Source organism: Falco peregrinus, chromosome 5 (assembly GCF_023634155.1).
Source record: "Falco peregrinus isolate bFalPer1 chromosome 5, bFalPer1.pri, whole genome shotgun sequence".
Taxonomy (NCBI): domain Eukaryota; kingdom Metazoa; phylum Chordata; class Aves; order Falconiformes; family Falconidae; genus Falco; species Falco peregrinus.
The window spans coordinates 88,657,278-88,676,167 of record NC_073725.1 but is presented as its reverse complement, the minus strand read 5'-3'; the positions used below and the strand labels follow the sequence as shown (position 1 = coordinate 88,676,167).

The 18,890-nt window shown below is 60.9% G+C and overlaps 2 protein-coding genes across 3 annotated transcripts; one reads left to right on the top strand and one right to left on the bottom strand.

Annotated features, from left to right (window-relative positions):
* Positions 1-62: 62 nt before the first annotated feature.
* Positions 63-11,508, bottom strand: LOC101924022 (testis-expressed protein 2-like). Of its 2 annotated transcripts, XM_055804691.1 has the most exons (13): positions 10,812-11,504; positions 7,537-7,704; positions 5,087-6,006; positions 4,731-4,931; positions 4,338-4,641; positions 3,808-4,025; positions 3,442-3,588; positions 3,239-3,338; positions 2,942-3,074; positions 2,695-2,832; positions 2,229-2,441; positions 1,791-1,911; positions 63-1,076 (listed from the first exon to the last, which is right to left on the bottom strand). In XM_055804691.1, the coding sequence occupies exons 3-13, from the start codon at positions 5,987-5,989 to the stop codon at positions 951-953; spliced, it is 2,604 nt and encodes an 867-aa protein (XP_055660666.1). In that variant the 5' UTR covers positions 5,990-6,006; positions 7,537-7,704; positions 10,812-11,504; the 3' UTR covers positions 63-950. The 2 variants fall into 2 exon arrangements, 1 of the variants encoding a protein (XP_055660666.1); XR_008747331.1 differs by having other exon boundaries at positions 1,058-1,076; positions 1,791-2,441; positions 10,812-11,508.
* Positions 11,509-11,721: 213 nt separating this feature from the next.
* Positions 11,722-15,225, top strand: MSRB1 (methionine sulfoxide reductase B1). Its single transcript, XM_055804693.1, has 4 exons — positions 11,722-11,860; positions 12,388-12,530; positions 13,197-13,311; positions 13,892-15,225. Exons 1-4 carry the CDS (start codon positions 11,806-11,808, stop codon positions 13,921-13,923), a joined length of 345 nt encoding a protein of 114 aa, XP_055660668.1. The 5' UTR covers positions 11,722-11,805; the 3' UTR covers positions 13,924-15,225.
* The last annotated feature ends 3,665 nt before the right edge of the window (positions 15,226-18,890 follow it).

The window sequence follows — 18,890 nt, the reverse complement described above, 5'->3', positions numbered from 1 at the left end:
CAACAGCGTGTCCTCAAGGCGCCTCAGCAGGTAGGGATGGGACAATTAGCGCTTGGGACTGGCCTGTATGGATGGGGACTAACTGGGATGCCCAGGTGTCTGCTCTGTCCTCTGGATCCTCCCTTTTCTTTGCCTGGTGAATTTTTTCCCACTGCCTGCATTCACCCAGACCACGATGAAGACTGTCCTTCCTCTCTTCCAGAGGGAAGCAGAGCAGGTACCGGCACTTCAGCCCCAGTTTCCACTGGGAATACAGGGCCTCCCCATTACCTGCCCCCTCCCAGGCTCACTGCCCATCTCTCTGCTCACACGTGCACCCCCAGGTACGCCTTTGGCTGAGCTGAAAATACGGCTGGTGGACTTCTCCCTGCAGAAAGCCCCACAATCCTGGCAGCTGGCATCCTCAGCAGGTGGGGAACTTGGGTACAATAAGATGGCTGCTAGGTCAGACCGGGCAGTGATGGGTTTATTCAGATTTTGGACCCGTTCCCCACCCCTGTTTTCCTTGCAGTCCAGCTGCCTGCAGGGAGGGTATGATGCGTTTTGGAGCTGTGATGTCTTGGATCAGCGGTGACAACAACTCCTTCAGTGCAGAACCGGTCTGGGCGTCCTGCACCCTCTTTGGGAACCAGACAGTGGAAAGCCCAGCCCTCCGCTGGTGCAGAGCTGCCCCCTTGGCCAGGAGTCCTGGGAGCCTGGGAGGAGGTGCACGAAGTTCTTGGGTCTCCAGCAAACCCCTTGCCCCATGTCTGGTTCTGCTCTGAACGTGTGCTTGCGGTTTTTAAGGAGGAGGCTCATCTACAAATGTGCTGAGGATGAGATGAACCGAGAAGCTCAGAGCCCATGGCATAGCCCCGGCTGCGGTCAGTGGCGGGGCCCAGGCTGGCCCCATGTCCCAGCGAGGTCCCTGAGCTCTCGCAGGGTCTCTGCCTTCCCCCTGGGGCTGCGCTTCAGAGCCTCTTCTCTCCCTTGGCGGGTGGGTCCCTGGGCAGTCCCGCAGCGGGTGGCTGAAGATCCAAGCCAGAGCGCATGATGGGAATGATGAGATCATCCATGTTTGGCATCACCAAAATTTTCTGAAAAGAGGGATCCAGAATAACATGTAAGTGGTTTTGAGGATGTAAAACTTAGAGACTGGGGCTGTGAACAGAAGGTCCTGGGCTCCCATCCCCTCCGCAGCAGCTGACTGTGCCTGGCCCTAGAGATTTCCAGCTCTGGATGCCTCAGGGTGGGGACAAGCAGGAGCAGTTTTTCTTTGCCCTGCTGACCTGTATGGCTTCGAGGGTGGTCATGGCCAAGCGCAGGGACCAGCACTTCGAAGCCATTCACATGGGTGGCTCTGGGGGGATTGGGGTACCCAAATATCTGCGGGGACATTTCTGCTCTTTGACCAGAGGTCTCAAAGGTGAGAGGCTGAAAACAAACCAGCGAGTACCTTGTGATGGTAAATCTCCCAAACGTCCCAAAACCAAAACGGATGGGTGAATTCAGCCCTTGGCGGGGGGAGGTTCTGCCTGGGGCCTGCTGACACTCCTAATCCCCCCCCGACTTGAGGCAGGGCTGCACGTGCTGGGAGGAAGCCACTTCTCAAGCGCTCTAGTGCTCAGAGCACCAGCCCCTGCAGCTGGTTACTTAGGTTGTGTTTCTTGACTGTCCAAAGCTGGACAGACCAGATCAGATGTTGGCTTTTGGTAGAGAGATCCCTGGCCCAAAGTGAGGTCTGTTTATCCCTGATTGCAGCAATGCCCACACTTAGCAGGGTTTGCTGAGCCCTTTAACAGACCAGGCACCTGAAATTCATGCTGCAGCTTCTTCTCGATCCACTCAGTGACATGGAGGAATGTCACCTCCCGCTCGCCCAGCTTTGGGCGCACCTTCAGCTCCAGCTGGGGTGGGACTCGGAAGCTGTACCTGCAAGGGGAAAGGAAAGAGGCAGAAAGCATCACATCCCAAATATGTGACACAGCCCACGTAGCTCTGCTCTGCTGGGTTTTAGGGACCTGCCTCCTGGGAGGAGGCGGCTGGGTTGCAGGGGGAGCTCTCTGTGGAGACGAGGAGAAATGAGCCTGAGGTCTGTGAGTCCCTCTGGGAGAACAGCCCTGGCTTGCTGGTGCACACAGAGGAACCCAAAGCCCCCGAGCTGGCTCCTTGGCCGAGCCGTAGGGAGCAAGGGGAGCGGGAAGGAGGATGTGCGTGTGTCCCCGCGTGGGAGGAAGGAGAGCTGGTACCAGACACGGTCCGTTGGTGGTGGTGGTATGTTCACAGCCAAGGTGCCTGCCAGCTCCTGCACCTCCACCGTCAGCAGCAGCGGTGTGTTGGAAACCTCCTCGATCTTCTTTTTGATGAACTCATTTTCAGTGGCCTTCTGGAAGTACTTGGACTTGGCGATCTTATCCACAAAGCGCAAGATCTTCCGGCTTGTGCTGTTGCCGCTGACGTGGCTAAAGCGAGAGGAGCCACAGCTCAGCAGCAGGGTGAGACCCAGCGCTGTGGTGGCTCTCAGTGTCCGCCAGCCATCTGCCACAGCACCCCGCAGGGACAGGAGCCCCCTGTGAGAGGCTGCCGTGATGTGCTGGGGTGCCTGCGTGTGCCTTCCTGGGGACACCAGCCACGCGCCACTGTGCTGGCGTAGCACCGTGCCTCCCTAGCATCTCCCCAAGCCCACCGTGGTGCAGACCCCGAACCAGCCCTTACCCCTCGGTGCCAGGCGGCAGGACCCGCTCCCCCAGGGCTCCCGCCTGTTCTGCAGTGGCGATGTCTTCCTCATCGGAGGAGCCAGCGCTGGATGACTCGGCGTCACTGTCTGCCAGCAGGATCAGCCGTGGCCTGGCCCTGTGAGACGCGAGGAGCATCACAGGGGTGCCTTGGGGCCAGCACCCTCTTGCCTCGCTCAGGCAAGAGGAAGAGGAGGATGAAACCCAGCCATGCACAGTCTCCTTACCCCTCTCTGCCTGCCTCTGCGGGGCTGCTCTCCTCTGCAGCACTCTCCTTCCCCAGCTTGCAGAGGTTCATCTTCGTCTCAAGCGTCATCTGCAACGAGCCGCTGTAGGTGACCTCCATGTCCACCCAGAGCCCTGCCGGGGAGAGGGATGGGGTGAGCCACTGTCAGCACCACAGGGGCCGAGGGCTGCTCATGTGCCTGCCAAAACCTCCCTGCTTTGGGGACTGGGCTGGCACCTCGGTAACAGCTGCCATGGAGCCAGCCCTGGGGTCCCCGCTGCTCTACGGGGGCTCTTACCTCGCTCATTGATGGTGGGGCTGGAGGCGCTGAGGACTGAGGGGATGGATGTGCCCATGTCCAGCTCCGTCAGTGTCAGCTCGTTCATGAAATATGGGAGCTGATGGGGGAAACCACACGGGGACGGTCACTGCAGCCTGGCACCCACTGTGGGATCTTGGGGATGAGACTCCCTGGGGTGCTGTGATGCTCCTGCCTCTCACCTTGATCTTGCTCAACTTCTTCTGGATCTTGCTGGACACTAGCTCAGCCCAGTACTGCTCCCGGAGGAAGTCCCAGAAGATGCGCCCCACTAGCGCGTTCATCCAGGCCATGCACACCTTGCTGCGCCCGGCCATGTCCTCCCCGTGCTGCGGAGGGACAGAAGCCATGAGCCCCTGGCGTGAGGTGGCCCCATGAGGGGTGGGACCCACTGGCCAGGAGCTCCCCTGTACCACGGCTGGGCTGCTCAAACTGTGGTGCCGGGAGGGAGGAAATGAACCACAGGACTGGAAGTGGCTGCGCACGGGTCCTTCAGCCTCCACTTAGCACTTGTGTCCTTCTCCCAATGCTGGATTTGTCCCACTCACCTTTGTGGGTGTGGGGCTGCCCAGTGCTCTGTGAGAGGGGCTCTGGTCCGGGCTGCCCTCCACCTGCGCTGGCACGAATCGGGCCATGTAGGTGCTGTAATCCAGGAAAATCTTCTGTCGGATGCTTCCTGCCAGGTCTTTGGGTGGGAGAGTGGAGGGGATGTCCTCAGCGCTCCCTCCACTGCTGCTGCCGCTGCTCTGCAGAGCCGGTCCCACACCTGGGGGCACGGGGACACGAGTAGGTCAGGGTGATGTGCTGCCTGGCCACGATGCAGGTGTGGTGATGTGCCGTGATGCACACGTGGTGACAGGCTGCCCATCTCTGGTGCCAAGGACATGCCACCCACCCTGTTCTGGCAAGGGATCCTCTGGGCTCTCCCTGCTGCTGCAAATGCTCTTGGCTACGCTCTGGGCTCCTTCGTGGCCCCCCATGCTCACTGCTCTCTACCAAGGGCTTGTCCTCCCGGCACACACGCGGCTCCCACCCCGGATCAGTCCTGGCACAGAGCAGAGACCATGATGCTTCTCACCTGCCCTGGCTTCACCACGGCTGCTGCTGGGTGTCCCACGGGAGGCTTGCACGAGGTGCTGGTACCACTCCTCCTTCTCCCTCCCCGTCCGCCCAAAGAGGTACAGGCACCTCTCTCTGCAGTCCCCCGGGACATCCTGCCCTGGCACCAGCGTCTTCTTTGTCCCTTCATCCTTCTGCAGCTCCAAGTTGTGCTCCTCGCTGCTCCGGCACTCCACCTCCGCTGGGTCAGGGAGGAGGATGCAGATGGGGTACTTCTTGTTCCACGTCCGCTTTCGGGCCAAGCTGGGGGGGCAGAGGAAGACCTGCAACACCGAGAGCAGCGGTGAGGATGGGCCAAGGCGTGGGATGTCAGGGGTCCCCACGGAAGGGTCCTTGGCATCACCAGGCTTACCTTGGCATCAGTCAGGTCGTAGCAGCGGTGGCTGATGAAGACGGCCTCGAGGATTTCCTCCTCGAAGGTGGCACGGCGCGGGATGTTGCTCTTGGGGTAGGAGAGCTTGAGGGTGGCTCCATCCAGCATGGCAAGCACAGAGTGCGTGAGCGAGGGGTGGAAAACCTCAGGGTCATAGGTGTGCAGCTGGTTCATCCAGCCCTAGGTGTGGGGAAAGGGACCCAGCTGCTTCCCACTGTGCCACATGGGTGGCAGCCTGCCCCTGCCGCGGGCTGGGCACCCCCCTGACGCTGCATCCCAACCCTGGGCTCCCCCCCAGCTGCCCCCCAGCACCCCATCCCGGACCTCCTTCCTACCTGGAGGCGGTGGGTTTCCCACGGCTCCCCCGGGAGCAGCTTGGGGCGCGGGTGGTCCCGTGGTGCCCGTGGTGCCGGCAGAGGCTTCGGCAGGAGGACGAGGACAGCGAGGAAGCCCAGCACCAGCCCACAGAGGAGTCCCAGGCAGAGGCCGGCGGCGTAGGGCGGCAGCGGCAGGACAAAGTAGCCGTAGGCGAGGAGTGCGATGGAGGCGAGAGCTCTGCCCGGCACCGTGCCCCCCGGCCGCGCCGGTGGCAGCTCCTCGGGAAGGGGCGGCTGGGGCTCTGCATCCTGCTGCGCCACTTCCACCACCTGGATCACGTCCCCATAGGAGCAGATCTCATAGCGGCAGTTCAGGGTGGGCTCCCAGGGGCTCCAGTCCCGTGCCCGGCGTCCCCAAGCCCCACGGCCCCCCGCCGGCCCAGGGCTGCCCCCCACCTCCTGCGCCCCGGTGCTGGCCTTCGCGCGGGGCACGGGGCTGCTCTCCTCGGCCATGAGCCGGCTGAGCCGGCTGAGGGGCTCCTGCATGGCCTCCGACAGCCGCCTCTTGGTGTCCTCCAGCCTGGCCTCCCGCAGCCGGAGCAAGGCGGCACGGCTCTCCGACGGGGAGACGCTGGGGGAGGATGGGGCCGTGCGGGACTTGGCTGGGCTCAGCCGGGGCTGGGGGGCCCGCGGGACATCAGCCAGGAGCATCCCCCCGGGCTGGGGTGAGGGGACAGGCTTTGTGTCCCCATCCACTGTGAAAACAAGCCCACAGCCGTCCTGGCCACCGCCGTCCTCCCTGGAGCTGGTGGGCTGGATTGTGAGCCCATCGGTGTCCCCATGCTGAGGGGAGCCTGGGGACGGTGCCAGCGTTGGAGAGGCGTCCGCCGCCACTGCAGCCTGGTCTGCCATCGCTCGCATTGCCAACGGTGACGGTGCTGCCAAGAGAATGGGAGAAAGCAGCTCAGCTCCCTGCTGCCTCAAGGCACAGCGTGTCCCTGCCACGGTCCTGCCTTCCCCAGCAGCATTGCCATGAGCCACCAAGCAGGAGGGGGGGACCCCGGGGACCCCGTCACCGCGGGCTGGCAGCCTTCCAGCCTATTTTGGGATACTCTTGGGGCCATGGAGCTGCCAGCGCATGGGAGGCACGTGGCTCTCCCTACGCTTCATGGCAGGGATGGGATGCAGAAGGCACCACGGTGAGATGAGCTCAATGATAACGTGCGGGGAACTGCTTGTATAATGAAGATAAACCGCAGCCAGGCAATTAGCAATGGGGCCTCTGAGACCCTGGAGCCATGAGTCTGCAGCAAAACAAGGGGGATCGTCCCTCACGAGGACATTAACGCTGGTCGCAGTGCAAGCATGGGCACTGTGAGGAGGGATGCAAGGACAGCGGGCAGGACTCTGACTCCTCGAAATGTTTCTTGCTTAAGCGATGGAGGTTTGGCCCTTGCTTGATGCACTGCATGAACCTGGAACGAAGCAAGCCCAAGCTGCAGCCCCAATTCAGCATGAGGATGCTCTGGAACCATGGAATCGGTAATCCCTATTTTTACTGGAGGGGCACAAAAGTTTTCCTAACAAAGCTTCCATAGCCCTGAGGGTGTTCCAGGATGTGGCAATGTCTTGTCCCATCCCCACCAGCCACTGTGGTCCCTCCATTGCTGCACCCCTGCCAAAGCAACAGGGCTGAGCCTGCTCCTGGCTGTGCGCCCTCCGTGATTTTGGGAGGGAGGATGGATGCTGCAGGATGGGCTCTGCAGGGCCATCACAGGGCTGAGCCCAGCACCCAGCAGGCTCATGGGGTGCTCGAGCTCCACCCCCCGCCTCTTCCCCTCGCAGCATCCCTTCAGCAGGAGCGGGGACACTGTCACAGGGGAGCTGGAGCTGAGCAGGACCCTGCTGCTGGTGGGTGCTGTCCCTCGGGCTGCCTTACACCCGGCATCCACGTCGCCTTGGATCTTCAAAGCACTTTACTGCCACGAATTAATTACAGGCTGTGCTGCAGCTGCCTCCAGTGCTGTTTATATAATCTCACGTTTCGAGGCTTTTGCTTTACAGGAGCCACTTGTTAACCCCAAATAATCCCTGGGTGATTACCCCGGCGATACCCAGCACCCAACAGAAACCCTGGCTGTGGGGCTGGCATCATCCATCCGATGGCAGGGCTGCCGGCACTGCTGGCACTCCTGGCAGATGGAGCCGTCCAAGGCACCAGGCAAAGCACCGGGACAGCAAAATGGGGATCAAGGAGAGGGAAATGAGTGGGAGAGATGGACCTGAGAAGGGACCCCTTCCCCGATGCCACGGGACCCTGTAGTCCTCCCACCCAAGCATGGCAGGTGGGGGGCAGAGGGACCTCACTTGCTCCTCATCATGTGGGTTTCTCAGTGGCCCCATGCCACAGCCATCCCCAGTATTCCCTGTACTGCCCATTGCCATCCCCAGCCCTCAGCAGTGCCTACCAGAAAGCCCCGGGGCTGGTCCTCGGCTGGTCCTGCCCAGCCACGGCTCCCTGTGTCCACTGGGTCAGGGGGATGCCGGCTCCCCTGTGCTCGGCGAGGGCTCAGTGCTTGGCTCCACCATGCCTGCCTTTTCCATACCACCACTCCAGCATTCGTGGGCTTTAAATGCTAAAAAAAAAAAAAAAAAAAGAAAAAAAGAAAAGAAGATGACTGTTTCCTGAGAGACCATTAGCACGGTGGAAGACAGAGATAATAATAGCCTGGGCTTGTATGGGAGTTTTCATCTGGCAGGGACGTCAAGTACAGCGGGGGCTATAGATACACTGCTGAAACGCAGCCACCGCTGGGGAGCGTGGGTGCCTGGGGGGGTGGGGAGCACCAGGGATGGACCTCGCTGGGACCATGGCTGGACCGCCAGCACCCCAAGGTGGAGGGTCCACATGGGCAGCCCCAGTGAAGGTTTCGCTGCTGGCTCAGGCTTCAGAGGGCAAATACCGAGCCCAAAGCTGCCCCCAGAGCCAGCTCCTCGGTGCCAGCACTAACCCACCTTCCAGCCCAGAGTTCCCCCCCCAGCCTGTGACTACGGGGCATGCAGGGCAGGGGAATCTTTTTGCTATTTATGGGATAAATTGAAGAGGAAGGTCCTTGCAAGTATTTCCATCAAGTGCTGGGGGGTAGCTGGGTGGGCACGGCTGGGTGACAGAGCAATGGGGATGACCAACAGCTCTCAGGGGATGCTCCCCACAGCCTCCGCACACCACCTGCCTTGCGGAGTTTTGCGAGCCCAGCCCCAGTGGCACCCAGAAGGGATCAGTGCCATGTGGGATGTCCCTTTGAGGAGCCATGCTTGGGACACCCTGCCTGGGAAGGTCACATCTCCGCAGAACCTCGAGAGCTGTGACCCAGCTGGGCTGGGCTGCAAGGTCCCTAATGCCGGCTGCCCCTCCTCGTTGCTCTTGGAAACACCGAAACCGTGAACATCAGCAAACCTCTCTGCTGGACCCAGGCTCTGAATTCCTGCTCCTTGCACTCAGCTCTGGTTCATATTCAGGGCTTGGACTTGACCTGACACAGAGACAAGCTGCAGCCCAGGCCGGGCTAGTGTCTTCAAGCATCTGCCCCCCAGCACACTCCCTCTTCATGCCAAAGGCATCAAGACCCTCCACGGCACGGCACGGCACAGCACGGCACAGCATGGTGTGGTGCTCCCCAGCATTAGCTCATGCCAGGGTGCAACACCTACAGCCCCCTTGGAAGGAGTTTCCCCACACTGGGGTCTGCCCCGTCAGTGCCCTGCGCTGCTCGCTCCCAGGTGGGCGCTGCCCGACCGGTGTTTGCTTTTGTTGTGAAATCAAGGAGAGTTAATTGAAAAATTAATTTCCAGCAGCCCTCTCCAGTTAATTAGAGATGCCGGTGGCTGGGGCGGAGGGCTGGCGCTGCTGGCAGGGATGGTGGCACAGCTCTGCCTGGGTGGAGAGCAGGCTTTCATCACTCAGCCAAAGGAGCTGGAAATCCCTCATCTAATTATTTCCACAATATACCGCTGCAGAAACCAAATTGCTGTGGTTATTAGCGCTGTGACTGGAGAGCTCTCTGCATTATCCTGTGATTAAGGAGCGCGGGGCTGGGAGGGAAGTCTCACTGCAGTCTCAAGACATAACTTCAGGCAACGGGTAGGGCAGCATGGGATCCCAGCTCCCGCTTCCACATCACATCGCTCCTGCTCGGGGGGCTTACTGGTGGATGCTGGGGCAGATTTCATGCTGCTGGGGGAGTGAGGAGCAGGCTTTGGCACTACGCAAATGGCTCCGGGGGTGGCTGTGCCTGCTGGGATGCTCAGAGCCAGCCGGCCTCAGCGCCCAGCCCCAGCACCCACGCCGGTCCTCCAGTGAGCCACTGCCAAAGCCTCCCCAGCACCCTGTGCTCTCCCAGGGCTTGAGCTCAGCCCTGCCTCTGCTATGGATTTTGCTTCACCCCCATGTCTCAGCCATCCCCATCTTCTGCCCGTCTTCCTGAGACCTTCGCATCCCTCGTGGCATGGCCCTTGCAGCTCACAGGAGAGCTCTCAGACCCGCTTTCAGCAGGATGCAGCCCTGGGGAAGGACCCAGCTGCTTCGCCCATCTACTTCATTAGCACGGGCACAGCTTCACCTTCTGAATTCTGGTTAGCAGTAAATGTCTGGGTGGATGATGCTGCTCAGGCTCCTGGCGGCCGCCGTGGCTCCTTCCACCGCCTGAAAATCCGTGCCCCAAAGGTGTGTGCAGCCCTGGAGTCTATCTGGAGCCTTTCCCGCTCATCTGATCGCGGTGGGTCATCAAGGGAGGCGCTTTCAAAACAGCACGTCACCCGTTCTCTGCACGGTGCCACAGCGTGTCCTCGGCTCCCCGGCACCCCACGGTGCTGCAGCAGGAGCCCTGTCCGCCCCCCCCCCCGGCCTGCCACGGGTCATCAATCCCCGGGGCTGAAGCGGGGAGCTCAGCCTGCCCCGAGATGAAAGCCTGACCTAATTCACGCTGTCAGCACCCAGCGGGCAGGAGCACCACCAGCACTGGCCCCACGCCGGGGTTCTACACTGGGGGTCCACGCTGGGGGCTCCACGCCGGGCACAGCTCTGGGGCGAGCTCGTGGCTGGCGGGCACGTCCATCGGCATCAAGGCGTGGGGACGGGGCCAGGGCTTTGCTGCGGACCGTAGGGCTCCGGCAGCGGGGCTGGCTGCTCCGGACAGCCCCTGGCCTCCGTCCGAAGGGTGCAGGCGTTTTCGCTCTTGCACCGAGAAGGTGCAAATTCCACGGGAGCCCGCTGGATGAGGACCCATCCAAGGGTCCCCTCAGATAAAACTAAGGAAGAAGGGACTCGTGGTGCCTGGTTTTTGGGAAGGAAAAGGAAGCCACATGCAGCTCACCCCTTCACGGAGCCCGCTAAGGTTCACCTTCAAAGCCCTTACCTCGCCACATGCCGGGCTGCTGCCTCCTCCTCCTCGGGGACCCCCACGCACCCCACGAAGGCACACAGCTCAGACACCCCCCACCCGCGCTGCCCTCCGTGGAGGGGTCCCCACGGGTGACCCTGGTTCTGCACCCCTGGGGTAGTGGGATGGGTGGTCCCCGTGCCTGCAGCCCATCCACCGAGCCCCTGGGGTGTGCGTGCTGGGCGAGCCCCCGCTGCACCCCAAGAGCTGCCCAGCCTCCATCGCCCGCCCCAGCAGCGCTGCTGGGGGGGCTGCGGCTGCCCCGGCCCCCTTCCCGCGGGTCCCCGCTGCCGCAGCGCCGGTACCTGGCACAGGCGGGAGGTCCCGGTGAGCCGGGAAGGGTCGGTGCTGCTGCCGGAGGAGCAGTGCCGGTGCCGCCGGGGGGGCGGGCTGGTCCTGGTGCCGAGGGAGAACCGGTTCTAGCGGCGGGGGGGGGATGACGGGAGGGTCCGTCCCGGTGCCGGGGGCGGACCGGACCCTGTGCCGGGGAAGAAAAGCCGGTGCGGGCGCGGAAGGAGGCCGGCCGGGGCCGGGGCCCAAGGACCGGTGCCGGTGGCGGAGAGCCGGTGCTGGAGGCGGAGGGTCCGTCCCGGTGCCGGGTGCGGGTGGCCGGTGCCGCGCTGGAGCTCGCCCCGCTCCCGCCGGCGCTGGCGGAGCATCCGCAGGACCGCGCCGGGTCCCCGCTCCGCCCCGCCCCGCCCAGCACCCCCCCGCGCAGCCCCGCACCCCGCCGGGCTGCCCCCGTCGCCCCCTCCTCCCCCGGGCGGCCTTCGCCGGGGCTGCGGGGCCCGGCCCGGGGATTTCCCATAGCGGGGGGGAGGCACGGGGCGGAGCGGGACCCCCCGGTACCGGGAATCCCGCCCCGTGCCGGGAACACCCCCCCGTGCGGGACCCCCCCATCCGGTACCGGCACTCTCCCCCATGGGTACCGGTACCCCCAACGGGATCGGGACATCCCTCCCTCTGCCGGGACCCTGCCCCCCGGCCCGGGACCACCCCCGGTACCGGACCCCTCCCCCAGTACCGGAACCCCCACCGATACTGGCACATCCTCCTCGTGCCGGGACCCCCTCCTTGGTACCGGACCCCCCGCCTGTCCCCGGTACCGGACCGCCCCCCGGTACCGGGAGCCCCGCCCGGTACCGCCTGCCCCACAGCGCCCCCTGCCGGCCGCGGGGCGGTGCTGCGACGGGCCAGGGGGCGGGCCCGGGCCCGGGGGGCGGGGCGGGGCGGGGCGGGGCGGGGCCGGGCCGGGCCGGGCCGAGCCGAGCGGAACCGGGACGGGCGGCGGGCGCAGCCATGTCGTTCTGCTCGTTCCTGGGGAGCGAGGTGTTCAAGGACCACTTCCAGCCGGGTGAGCGGGGCCGGGGGCGCTGGGGGGGCACCCGTGCGGCTGCGGGATCCCCGCCGTGGGGCGTGTGGGGCGCGGTCCCCGAAATGGCTGAATTCCCCGCGGCGGGGGGGGGGGCTGGGGAGGGGGCTTGCACTATGGGGCATCCTCCACTCGTGGGGACCGGGCTGGGGGTCCCAGCGCCACGGTCCTTGTTTGGGGATCCCTCTCATGGGGAGAGTGGGATCCTGATTATAGAGTTGGGGCTGGGGTGGGGGTCCCTATAGGGACCGTGCCCTGCGGGGCTGGGCTGTAGGTGAGCCCTGTAGGGGATGTGGTCCCACCCCGCGCCCCAAGAGCTCCCACTGCCCAGCCTGGCCCGGGGTCTGGCAGCAGCAGCTGGCAGGGGCCCACGCTGGCAAAGTCCAGTCTGGGTGTCCCTTGTCACCCTGCTGACATATGTGTGTCCCCCCGGCTGCCCCGATCCTGTGCCACGCTGCCAGGAGCTGAGGGGCCGGGGGCTGCCCCATGCTGACCCTTCCCCTCCCCAGGCATCTACGTCTGCGCCATGTGCGGCCACGAGCTGTTCTCCAGCCACGCCAAGTACGAGCACTCGTCCCCGTGGCCGGCCTTCACCCAGACCATCCGCGAGGACAGCGTGGCCAAGTACGAGGAGCGCCCGGGGGCTCTGAAGGTGACGATTCTGAAACCTTTGAGAAGCAGCCAAGAAAAACCGACCCCCTCAAACTCCACAGGCTTTTCTTCGTGAGCCTGTGCCCTGGTTTCGGCTGGGATAGAGCTCATTTTCTTTCCCGCAGCTAGCACGATGCTGTGCTTTGGATTTAGGATGAGAGTAATGTCGATCCCATACCGATGTTTTGTTTGTCGGTAAATAGTGTTTATAAGTCAAGGACTTTTCAATTTCTTGGGCCCTGCCAGTGCAAAGGCTGGAGGGGCACAAGAAATTGGGGGGGACACAGCCAGGACAGCTGACCTGAGCTAGCCAAAGGGATATCCCGTACCACAGGACGTTATCCTGAATATAAAAACCAGGGGGAGTTGGCTGGGGGGGCCAACAGCTGCCTGGGCAGCAGACTGGGGGGTGAGCAATTGTATCATGCATCACTTATTTGTCAAATTTTTTCCTTTTGGATTTTATTCTTCTCCTTTTTCACTGTAATTGTTGTTGTTACATTTTATTTTCTTTCCATTTGTAAATTGTTCTGAACCCACGAGTTTTACCTTTTTCCCAATTGTCCCCCCAGTCCCGCTGCAGGGCAGGGGATGAGCGAGCGGCTCCGTGGTGCTGAGCTGCCGGAGAAAGGCTGCTTGCTCTCGAACCCTCTCCTTGCATTTCCAGGTGTCTTGCGGCAAGTGTGGCAACGGGCTCGGCCACGAATTCCTCAACGATGGGCCAAAGAGGGGCCAGTCCCGCTTCTGAATATTCAGCAGCTCGCTGAAGTTCCTCCCGAAAGGTACAGGCTGCTGTTTGGCAGCTGTTTCAGCCCACATAATTATTTTTGGAGAAGCGGCGGACAGCCAGGCCATGCCGCCTGCGCTGCGCTGCCGTTGTATCCTAAATAACTCTCCGTGCATCAGCCTGCTCAGCTGCCAGCTCGGCAGGGGCTCCCTGGCTTCTCACCATGTGTGCTGGAGCGCCTGGATGCGGCCGCAGGTCTCTGCGTGCCTGCGGGGCAGCTGAGCGCCAGGGGGGTTCTGCTGGGGGTGCAAAGCGAGGGCAGGGAGCTCCTGCCTGGCCCAGATGGGGCTGGGGGCGTTCGCTGGCTCGCTCCCTGGGCCGTCAGCTGGGAGTGGGGCTGGGGGGAAGGGCAGGGCTTCTTGCTGCTGTGGTTATCCTGCTCTTGACTTCCCCCAAGTCAGAAAAAGGCTTTGGGAAGCCAAGTTTGGGGCAGCACTCTGGCCACACTTGCTGTTCCGCTGGTTGGACTGCAATGGCTGTGAGATGTGAGCGGTGCATAGCGAAATAACCATATAGAAGGGGCTGATGGTTCTGGAGCAAGAAGCACAAGTCCTGATTTTGACTCCCTCTCTCAGGCAAAACAGGCAGGAACCTGACGGAGAAGTAAGCGAGCTGCTCTACTGACACGCTGCTCTTGGGCTGATCCTGCATTCACACCTCGGCGTGCATCAGCAGTCAAGGGGGCACCACAAGCAAGAGGAACTCCAAAGAAGCTTCTGGTGTCCCTGGCCCGGTTCCCTCTTGGGGCTGCTGCGATTTGGGGTTCTGGGGGGAGCAACGGGAGAGGCGAGGGGAAAATGGAGCTGCTGAAGCTCTGTGCTTGCCGGCTGGCAGGTTGTATAACCTGTGCCTGAGGGTGTTCCACACGAATTGGGGTGATGCAAAGGCTGCAGCTCTGCATTTACCCACCCTTAGCCCCTCTGTTCTCCCCAGCATCCTCGCCTCTACTGGCAGCACCTACTGCCAAGTCCTTTTGGTTCTGGCTGTTAAAAGCAGCCTGTGTGCCTGCAGTCGTGCCTCTGCTGGGCTCTGGGGTGGGTTGGCTGCTGCCTTCAGCCAGGGCAGGACACTCTGCAGATACACAGCCAGGAGGGGCCCAGTGCTGATGTGGCACCGAGGTGATCTAGGGTCGCTCTGCTGGCACTTGCAGGGAGCAGTGCTGGATTAGCCGAGGTCAGAGTCTGGGTTAATCCCTGCTGCTATTCTGGGCTGCGATCATGGTATGAATTGCCCTATATAAACCCTTCCAGGGTGCTAGGGCAAAGATGATTTTATGATCTCGCTAGATAGCACACAGGTATTTACCCTTTACACATTTTGCACACAGTAGAGGCGGTTCTAGATGTCCCCTGTCCTCTGGGCTTGATTCTGGCTTGGCCTTACACCAGATGTATCACTGTGCTACAGACTCCAGCAGCACTAATGGTTCTTCCTTGCTGTACCCTTGTGCAGGGGAGGCCAGAATCGGGCTCATGGGCTGCACTTTGCACAACTCAGGCTTTAGGAATCACGTCTTCCTTCCCTCTCTGCTTGGAAGGGCTGCGACGCTGATTTCTCCTTAATTCAGCATCTGATTCGTTGCCTTCCCTCCCTGTCCCAGAGGTCAAATCCTCCTCTGAAACCAATACACAAGGTTTTTTGAAGACCACAGACCCTTGTGCTGACCCCTGGGTGCGGAGGTGCAGCTCTGGTGGAACACGTGGGTGGTTTGGGGGGCTGCACTGCTGGTGCTGTCATGGGGCAGCTGTGCTCAGGGGCACGTTAGAGGCTTTTATCTATGTGCATTTTGCCTCAGTCCTGCTGTTGGGAGGGCACCGATAAAAAGTGCAATGTGCCGGCTTGTTACCTGAAGCTCACTGCTGCTCTTGTACCTGTTCCAATACTGAAAATGAAGCACTGATTCACTGTGTTGGAGAAATAATCTCTTTTAAAAAGCACTGGTGATGGTACCCTGGTGTGTCTGCCGTGGGATTCCTGCTCTGCTGGGTTTGCCCGGTGTTGGTCGCAGGGATGGGGAGGCAGTGCCGGTGGTGGGATGCGTGCGAGGCGGGCACAGAGCCCTGGCCAGGAGGCTGGGAGCAGGTTGCATCTGCAGTCTGTCTCCAGCTGCAGACCCAAGGTGTGGACATGCTGTCATGCACCCACCATGGTCTGGCAACCCAAAGGGTTAGCCTGGGCCGGTGTGTGTGATCTGTGAACAGATCCTGTATCTGTTAATGTTACCCCAGGTTTTGCTGTGTGAAAGGAGGATGTTGATGCACTGGAGGCCCTCAGACATTCCTGGGGTCAGAAATTTAATGGGGGAAGGTTTCCTGTTCTCTCCAGTTAGCATTTTTGCCCAACTGTAGCTGGTTTTAGCATGCTTCATAGCGTGTTCTTGGTACCTTCTGGGCTGGCAGGATTTGCTGGGCAGAAGAACCTGAGTTTTAGCAGTGCCTCACTAGTTTCCCTGCACAAAACTGCCTGCAGGACTGGAAGCTACAACCCTCTGTGCTTCGCAAGGGTCTCTTACCCCACCAGAGTTGGATACTGGGGTTCGTGGAGGCTGGAGACTTGCGCTGGGCTTTGCCTGACTCCAGATCCCTCCTGCAAGGAGCTCCTGTGCTCCACCTTGGAGCACAGGAGCTGGCACCACATCTCCCTCCCACCCCAGTGCTGGCTTGTGCCCCACGCTGTCACCCTTGCCACCTTCCCTGTGCGGGCCAACCTCCAGCTCTAATTACTAATCAGGTTCCAGCCTGAAGGTTCAAGCTGCTTTTCAACCGATTAATCCTCTGATCTGCTGCTTTTGCCCCGGATCCAGTGACCTCCAGGTGAGCCCCAGGGCCAGGAGCTGCCCCTTTGCTTCCCACCCCAGAGCATCCATCCATCCGTCCCTGGGACACCGCCTGCCCCTCGCCGGTGGCCCTGGCAAGGAGAAGGTGCTTTGGGGTGGTGTCCCCTGAGATGCTGCAGTGGATGGAAACCTCCTCAGGGGTGGCAGCGGTGAGGGGACCGTGGTGATTCCCCCCAATGGTGGGCTGCCCAGCACCGGGCGCCACGGGGGACCCGGCCACGCTGCCTTGCAGTTCGTGGATGCAGGCACGGGAGGGTGCACGTGCTTTTCCCAGCCCTTTCCCGGCGCTGCAGGGAGGGAAGGATGCTGCTGGTGTGGGCATGGCAGTGGCCGCGCCTTGCTGGGCATCCACCCGTGCAGCAACGAGAAAGGAAATCACCCGGAGCCGAAAAACCTCAGGATGGTTTAAATAGGGATGGGACGTGTTCCTGGAAATCATCCGGAGCCGGGATTTTGGCAGGGGTATTAAAGACCTGAAGCTGGATGGCTCCAGGCAGTGCCTGGTGCTGAGGACCCAGGATGTGACCCTGCAGAGCAGATCTCATCCCTGCCCCTTCCCAGCTCCGCTGAGCACCCCTGGCACCGCAGGGTCCCTCGTCCTTCCCCGGGCACTGTGGGTGCTCAGGGTGAGAGGAAACCTGCTCTGCAGCACCAGGCATCCCCGTTGACTCCGCTGGGCTGCAGCCAGTCCCTCCCTGCTGCCGTTCGTCCTTACTTTATTATTACAATAATGACAATTCTGGCTTAATAAGAGGATTTTGCTTAGTTGAGCAAAAGCGGCCCCGTATCAGTGACACGGGTTTAATGACAGAAATTGAATTACGTTACCAGGCCAACGCAAACTTCCCTGGTTGTTTAAAAAATCATTAATTTCCTCCGCCGTAGCCTCCAGCTGACCTCCCTTCTTAATTTTTTTTAATTTTTTTATTTGCATGCCATAAAAAGGACCTGCCTCTTTGACCCTTCTCCAGATAGCTCCAGCGGACGGCAAAGCAGCCAGAGCACAGCGAGATTTAGATTAATTCTCCTAATAAAGACGACAAGCCCTATAGAAATTACGTTACACAAGGAAAAAGAAAATGACCTGGAGGCATTAGGAAGCTCTAATTACTCTTATTCCTTGGAGCCAACGTTTTGGGAGGAGTGAGCCGGCTGGCCGGGCAGTCCTCTGCCTGCACTGGCTGCTTTCACCTGAAATTTTCCCTTGTGTTTCAAGTAGGCTGCCTGGCGTCGCAGGGGTGGCTCTGTCTTTTCTCTTTGTGTTGGTTTATTTAGTTTTACCCTTTGAGCAACAGTTTTTTCCCACTCCAGTGGAGCCCGAGGGCTTCCTCATGCCGGCAGGGCTGCGGGCATGGTGGCACGCCGAGGGCAGGAGGATGCACCTGGGTGTAAACATGCACCGAGACCCCAGAGCAGAGCTTTTGGGGTTGTACACATTGGGGCATCCCTTGGGGCAGGGAGCACAGCTTGATTTGGGGTGCTCTTGTGCAGTACGGTCCTGGCAAATGGTTGCCTGTGGCTCCGAGCCGTGCCAGGGTCCCATCCCGGTGGCGGGCTCTGGAGCATCGGTTTGCTTAAAAGGGATTCTCTGAATTCCTGCTGGGGCTGTGGAAGTGCAGTAAGAGCCGGAGCTGGTTTGTGTCCATTACAGAGAATAAAGTGACGGTAATTAAAAAAACGCTACACCCCCCTGATTTCCCTGACATGGGGATGCTGTCAGGAAGCAGGGTGCCTCCCCATCGCCTGGCTTGCCTGCTCTGTCCCAGGGAGCTCACCTGTCCCGCAGTGCATCCAGCAACACCTGGAGAAAATTAAAGGCTTATTCCACTTCATTCACCGGTAATAACTTCATCTCTCCCTATTCCAGTCCGCATCCCACACCGAGACGCTGCTCACCGGGCAATCCCTGACCTCGTTGCTGAGGTTTGTTGAATTCGGCTGAACCTCCCAGAGCCACGAGGTGAGGAAATTTGTTTTTGGTTTGCAGTGTGCATTAATTAGAGAGATAATGACTGGAACCATTCAGAACGAGTCTGAGCGCGCCGGAAAAATGTTTAGCCCAAGGAAAATTTAAATCTTTTTTTTTTTTTTCCTTCCCCTGCTGTTGAGATCTGAATTTTTAAGGCAATTAGTGAGGGTTTATTTGTTAATCAGTCATACTTATATGTTTGCTTTGGGGTCTTATCTCATGCTTTCAAGTGCACATCACTTCTAATCATGAGCTTCATTTTTGATACAGGAGATAGCAGTGCTGGGCCGGCTGCGCGTGTTGCAGTGCAGGCACACTCCTGTTCTCGGCAGCGGCTGCCAGCTGCACCAGGACACGATGGGGGCTGGTGGCGGTGCTGCCCTTCCCATGCCCGAGAGCCATGTCCACCAGGGGCTCCATCCTCAGCCCAAGTGCATCCCAAGTTTTCAGTGTTGGCTTCCCTGTGTGGCTCTCCCAGAGTCTGCCTGGGTGGGACTTACCATCCCCAGCCAAAACCCCATCCCGTGCCGTGGGTGCAGGCAGAGCCGGTGCCAGCCTCAGAAACGGTGGTGTCGGTGCGGTGATGCCCACAGCACTCCTGCCCTCCCCGAGCTGGATGAGCCTCCCCCAAAACACATTACCCCCATGGACCTGGGGAAGGGGCCTATCAGGGAAAGCTGCTCCAGGCTGTGCTGGCAGCGGTTCAGCCTGCAAGCACCGGTCCAGCCCTGTGCCAGCATCAGTCCAGCCCTGTGCCAGCATCGGTCCA

Coding starts and splice junctions, on each gene's coding strand:
- LOC101924022 (XM_055804691.1), bottom strand. CDS start 5,989: ATGCGAGCGATGGCAGACCAGGCTGCAGTGGCGGCGGACGCCTCTCCA. Junction 3,075..3,238: donor CCCCACCATCAATGAGCGAG/GTAAGAGCCCCC, acceptor TCTCCCCGGCAG/GGCTCTGGGTGGACATGGAG. Junction 1,912..2,228: donor CCACCAACGGACCGTGTCTG/GTACCAGCTCTC, acceptor TTCCCCTTGCAG/GTACAGCTTCCGAGTCCCAC.